The sequence below is a fragment of the Perissodus microlepis genome, chromosome 18 (genome assembly GCF_051167445.1).
Source record: "Perissodus microlepis isolate ML-2025 ecotype Zambia chromosome 18, ASM5116744v1, whole genome shotgun sequence".
In the NCBI taxonomy this organism is placed as follows: domain Eukaryota; kingdom Metazoa; phylum Chordata; class Actinopteri; order Cichliformes; family Cichlidae; genus Perissodus; species Perissodus microlepis.
Genome location: NC_140478.1, coordinates 22,808,810 through 22,814,809, shown reverse-complemented (window position 1 = coordinate 22,814,809; position 6,000 = coordinate 22,808,810). Strand labels below are relative to the sequence as shown.

The 6,000-nt window shown below is 40.8% G+C and overlaps 1 protein-coding gene across 1 annotated transcript in view; it reads left to right on the top strand.

Moving 5' to 3' along the window:
• insra (insulin receptor a) overlaps window positions 1-6,000 on the top strand; it is a 54,409-nt gene continuing 48,409 nt past the window's right edge. The window contains exon 1 of the mRNA XM_084911926.1: window positions 1-1,280. Coding sequence (XP_084768052.1) covers window positions 1,187-1,280 — 94 coding nt within the window. The 5' untranslated portion in view covers window positions 1-1,186. The remainder of the gene's footprint in view (window positions 1,281-6,000) is intronic.

Here is a 6,000-nt window from a genome sequence, read left to right as displayed (position 1 = left end):
ACTGGCAGGGTTTGTTTACTGGCGGAGGGGCTGGGAAGAAGGGGATCCTACAGGAGACTCTACAACCTACCTCTGTGTGTGGAAGAAGAAGAAAAGGAAAAAAACAACTATAAACTCCGATAAACCTACTTTCCTCTCGTTTAGATACACACTTTTGACCGTAGCGGGCCGCCGTGCAGTGCACTGAGCACAAGTTGGAGCGTGTATGTGAATTTCTTTTCTTTTTTTAAATTCCCAAACAAAAACAAAAAAGGAGAGTGGTGCTTCTGCTTCTGAGCTGCGACGAAGTCTGCGCTGTCAGCCTTTCAGAGAGCGGAGGTGTTGCTGAAATATCTACACGGACTGTGGAGGAAGTTTTCCAGCCAAGCCGACAAAATTCACAACACAAACATGAAAACTGGGCTGTTTTTTGCTCGCTGTGGGACTTGACGGGATTTTTTCTTCTTTTTTTCTGTCTATCTATCTCGCTCCCTCTTTTTTTCACGCTAACGTTACGCCACGCATGCCACAACCATCGAGTCAGCAGCAAACGACTCCCCTATTTTTAAAAAATCCCTCTTAATCACACTAAAGCTCGCTTTTATTAAGATTTTCGTGCATGCATCATTTCTATTTTTTGAGGATGAAATGCATTACAGCCGAGTGGCCACGCGTCGCATTTGGTGAAGTTAAAATTAACTGAGTGGGCTGCTGAAAAGCGGCGCAAACTTCGCTTGTGGCCTGAGCTGGAGTGGAGCAGGAGCCAGGCTAGCTAGCTCAACTGTAGCACCAGCGCTAACCAGCTTCTTCTCGGCTAGCGAGCCCGTTTTTGCACTTTTTTTTTTCACCGACACTGACACACTCAGCTGGGCCAGAATAACAACCAAAAAGCACTTAAAGTCATAAAAGAGCACCCACGCCCTGTGTTGGCGTTTGTTGATGGTGGCGCCCCCCGCCCCACAGTGAGGTGGCTAACTTTAGCAGCAGCAGCACTGCTAGCTTGTGTTTGACTGAACACGTTGGAGTCGTTCCTCCGCCCATCTTCCGGGATGTCTATTATTTATTTTTGTTTACCTGTTGGCCCACGCCGCAAAACAAAACCAGTTTCCTGAAGGTACTTCTCTCTCTCTCAAGTCCGAGCTGTCCTGCTCGTCGGGAGGTTTTTCTTTTTATATTTTTCTGATTTTCGACCGGGAGTAAGCGCTGCATGGTGTCAGATATGTGGCTCCGGACTTTGCGTTTGGGGTTTGTTTTGACCGCAGTCTGCTTTATGATGAGCTGTCACCAAGCGAGTGCAGAGAGTAAGTAACACCAATTTTCACATTTCATGTTAAGCTCTTTTTAAAAACTGTGTGAAACTTAGAGTAAGTAGCTGTTTGTGCTGTGCAGATGCCTGTTTTCTACCCTGAGAGAACACATTAGTTTTTTTGCGAAAAAGAGCGGAAAACGCACAGATTGAAATTACGCTTGATTAAAAAATTAAAAAATGACAGCCAAGTGCTGCGAAAATTCTCCTCAGTTGCAGTGATTGGGTTAACGAAAGCAATCAAACAAATCTTTACACATATTTTAATAGTGCCAAGATAATGGTTGATCGATTTCATAAGTGACTTATCAGGTTTTCTTTATCTACAGATATTTACACCCACGTAGTAGCTGCTGTAGTTATTATATGAACATCCAAAAACACAGTAAATCACTATTATTATTATTACGGTTTTACTCTTAAATGAAGCAAACATCCCGCTGATTAGTCGGATACCCTGCTGCAATATTGCCATACTGTTTTTTTTCTCTTGTTTTGTTAGTGATGGTGAGTTGATAAAAAGCACGCAGGCTGCAGCAGCAGTGCTGTAGACAGCCCCTGCATTGAAGGGACAAAGGTTAGCAGTTATCGGCTGTGTGAGTCTGCACTAACTGTAAACAAATTAAGTAAGTAGTCTGAGAATTTAGTGGAATTAATTGGTTGTTATTGTAGATGCTTAAGCTTGGCTTGTTGCTCTGCTCTGTGCAGGAATGTGACAATAAGCCCTCTTTAAAGCCCCTCACAATCCCTTCTACACCCTGGTGATAAGAATGAATGAACGGCATTTGCAGTGACTCTGCAAACTGACAGTTTTCCACTGTGGGAATCTTTATTATAAGGGTAATATTACTAAGAAAAGGTGTGGGACATTTTTAAAGATGTCTGCACAGCAGAGCAGTGATCTGGCAGAGATCAGTCATTGCCCCATATACCAGGAAGTTCAGTTTTTATCAGAGCAGATGATTCATTCCAGGTTATCTTTGATTTATAGGTCAGAAGAAAAATTTTAAAACCTTTTTTTTAATCTGCAAATAACTCTTGGGTTGTTTCCTTATTGGCCAGCCAGAATAACTTGTTGAAATAATGCTTTGGTGGAAGAATATTGGCTCGTGTTTGGTGCATCTGTCAATACTTTTTGAGTTTTATACAGTGAAATTACTCCCGAAGTGTGGATTTTTAAAATGACTTTAATGTTAAAATCAGACTTTAAATGTGGTGTAAATGCCTTTTTTAATATGATCTTCAAAAGTCCGATGTAAACTGGCAAGCTAACCAGTTTTCCTCAAGTTGTTTACAAAAATGTTTGCCTGTAGGTTCATTTGATGGTCAATTTTGTGCGCGGTTGCAAAGTAAAAATGATTTTGTACTCATCACTTTTAATCCTGTTTAATTACTGTAATATCTAAGAGAAAATGCTCTGCTTTTTGGTACAGTTCTGTGACAGAAGCACACAAACACATTTTCAGATGAACAGATAAACAGAAGCCCCTCCCGTGTATGTACATTATGACATTTATACAGTGTGTGCACAGCCCCAGGTAGCTTTGACACTCATACTGCTTCACTATATGGCATTGGTTTGACGTAAGAGGCAATCGGATAAAAAGAAAAAGCGCAGAGTCTCTTGCCTTTCATCAGATTTAAATGAGGAGCGTTTGGAGCGATGCCATCAAGTCAGGCTGAGCGAGAATTTTAAGATATAAATCTGAAGCAAGTTGTGTAATTGCCGTGCAGCCCCCCTCTCGCTCCTCTCAGACTTAAGGGTGAACCACAGACGGGAAGAGTGGAACCTGGGCCCCACACTGCTCGATTTCATAAGCTGCACTGACCAGTGTTGAAGTCAGAAAATCTTTTGAGCTACTTGTTTTTCGCTGCCCAGCTCAGCTTGATGGAAAAATTCACTTAATAATGGAAACTTCATATTCACTGTGAATTGATTTCATTTACTAAACATCAATTGAAAATGTTGAAGCCGTCACCATTTTTGGTAAACATTGTGTATTTTATGCTTTTAGCTGGACCCTGTAAAAAGTACCACTGATCGATTAGAAAGATTTTGTTTTTGTTTTTTTTACATTCACACTTTGAACATTTGGCGACTGCAGAACTGATGTGATAAACATCAGCTTAAGTCATTTATAAGTGTCATCTTCTTTACTGATGTGACAGTGCAAGTCACCAAGAAGAGTAATTGCCAATACATACATCCAAGAAACTGGAAATATGACTTAAAGTGCCAGAAGTTTACGATTCTGAAAGCAAATAATGTAGAAAAAAAACAACAAAAATTCAAACAAAATAAGCCTGCAGGTAGAAATTTATGCAAAGTTGTTTGTTAACATAGTTTACTTCACTGAACAGTTTTTTCTCCAAACGAGGGCAACAGAAACAGGTGCTTAGTTTGGGGTTGTGTTTTAACATCAGGGGGAAAAAAACAGACTAGTTAATTCTAATTTAAAAAAACAACCGACTTTCAGAACCTCTAATATGTGTAATCCTGCTCTGTTGTTAAATTCTGTTAGTACTTCCCCAAATTATGTACTGTCACCTTTAAAATATACTGTGTGTGCTGTCACATGACTGTTCTGTGACTCCCCCGTCTGTGACATGAAGACATCATGGAGGAAATGTCAAACACTGAGCCAACTGCGCAGTTTGTACCAAATAAAAATGGGTTTTTTTGCTGTTATTTGGACGCTACTTTGGTTTTAGTAAAGACGACATCAACCAAAGCAAAGGGAACAAAAAAGAGTGTGAAAAAATAAGGCCATACATCAGTCTGTTCCAGCACTTGGAGTACAAATAAATCAATAAATCAATATATAAATATTCAGGGTCTTATCACAGCAGTCTAATAGATGGGGTTAAATTTAAAAATATATTATTAAATATAAAATATATAAAAGCATGAGCTGCTTCTATCTTATGTCCCCTTACGTCGCGCTTCAAGGGCTCAGGTGGTCGAGTCGTGTTATTGTTGTGCCATGATAACATATCACCTTAAGAGCGTTAAACAGCCGGAGCTCGCCATGAAGCCACCGGCACCCTGTTGTCAAGCACCACTTTGGTCAAAAAATCAGGCAGCGATCCAGCAACCTGGCGCCCTTGATTTACGCCACCCGACAAGAAGAGCAATTGTAGGGCGATGAAACTGTCCCTTCCCCCCGCCACCTCTTCAAAAACACTACACACAAGCTGCCACTGTGCCCTCAAGTACCAAAGTCACAAGTGCAGTTGACATGTATACAATAGTGTGATTTTTGCATTTGTCACCCGAAACAATGGCTCTGTAATCCTTGTTGGCACGTTCAGGTTTGAAATTTATGCACCGCTTGAAAACGGTAATCTGACACACCTGCACTCATTCGTTTTATCCACTCATGCTGACGGTGAAACCTTGTAGTTTCTGATCTTTACCCTTGACAGTGTGGCCTTGTTTAAAGAAAATATGCTTGTTAGCGTGCTGTCACACTTCAGAGGTAATAATTACCTCGGTGCTCGTGCTGTTTGTATGAACTCTGTGTATTTTTTTAAAAGGCTCTTATGAATCCCGGTGGTTGAAGCCAGTAGTGACATTAGCTGTTTTGGCTGCTACTGCACTGTGTCAGCAGTTTTGCAAAGTAACAGGCGCCCCAAATTTAAAATGAAGGACAAATAATAGGTTTGTGATTTATATTTTTACATAAAAAGGGGGTTGTATTGCTAACCAGCAGAGAGAATAATGTGTGAGTGCCGCTGAGTGGGTACTAAATGATCTTTGGTCCACAGCCACAGTATACAAATCACACAATCCCAAGGGGGAACTTTGTGGTGTGGTCGGGCTCTCTGTTTTACTCAGTTTCACTCTATTTAAAGACTGAGGCCTGATTTCTTTGGTTTTAACGTTTTCCTTGTTTTTTGCACTGTATCGTTAATGTGCTGTGGTTCCCAGTTGCTGACATATTTGATGATTAAACTCTCAACCCACGCCTGCTTTCTGGACTCTTGTAAAAGATTCTACACTGCGGAGGATGACTTTGACTCTTGACCAATTTCTGAACAAAGTTGCATGTCTTCAGAGTCGTAGTAATGTCACTTTCTGGCTGTTGTAATATCTGACCTTGCACAATTGAAAAATGATAAACTTCTGAGCTGTAATTGGTGCTCAGGAGCTCTCCATAGCAGATAGTTAGATGTTTTTTTTAATAAATACAACATTTAGTTGAAGTAATTCTTAGAATAGTTTTGAGCACAATGTTAGATAAATGAAACCTTATTTTTACAATTAATTTACAATTTTTCATTTTCACTTTGAGGTTTTAAAACCCGTCTTAAAGAGGATCACATCACGTGCCAGTTTGTGAATCTTCAGTTAGTTGTAGCCCTGTTTGAGAAAACAACACAACAGTGAAACTTAGAAAAGGGAAGTGTTGCAATCACTGAGTGCTTGCGCTCCTGCATGCTTATTAAGGCTCAGTGATAATATACACCATCAGCCTAACAGCCCGAACCCCCCCATCCACTTCCTTCTCTACATCAGAAGCCGTCTGTGCCTGTTGATGCTTGCAGCTGTAGTGAAAGGACTGCGGTTTTGTACGTAGTGCCACTGAGCACAAAGTGGACAGATTGTGGCGCTCAGACTGTGCAGCATTGACTCCTTTTGGTTCACGTATGCACACGATTTGTGTTCTGCATTAAAGCTTCAGTGAGCTATAGATTAGTGCAGCGGTCCCCAA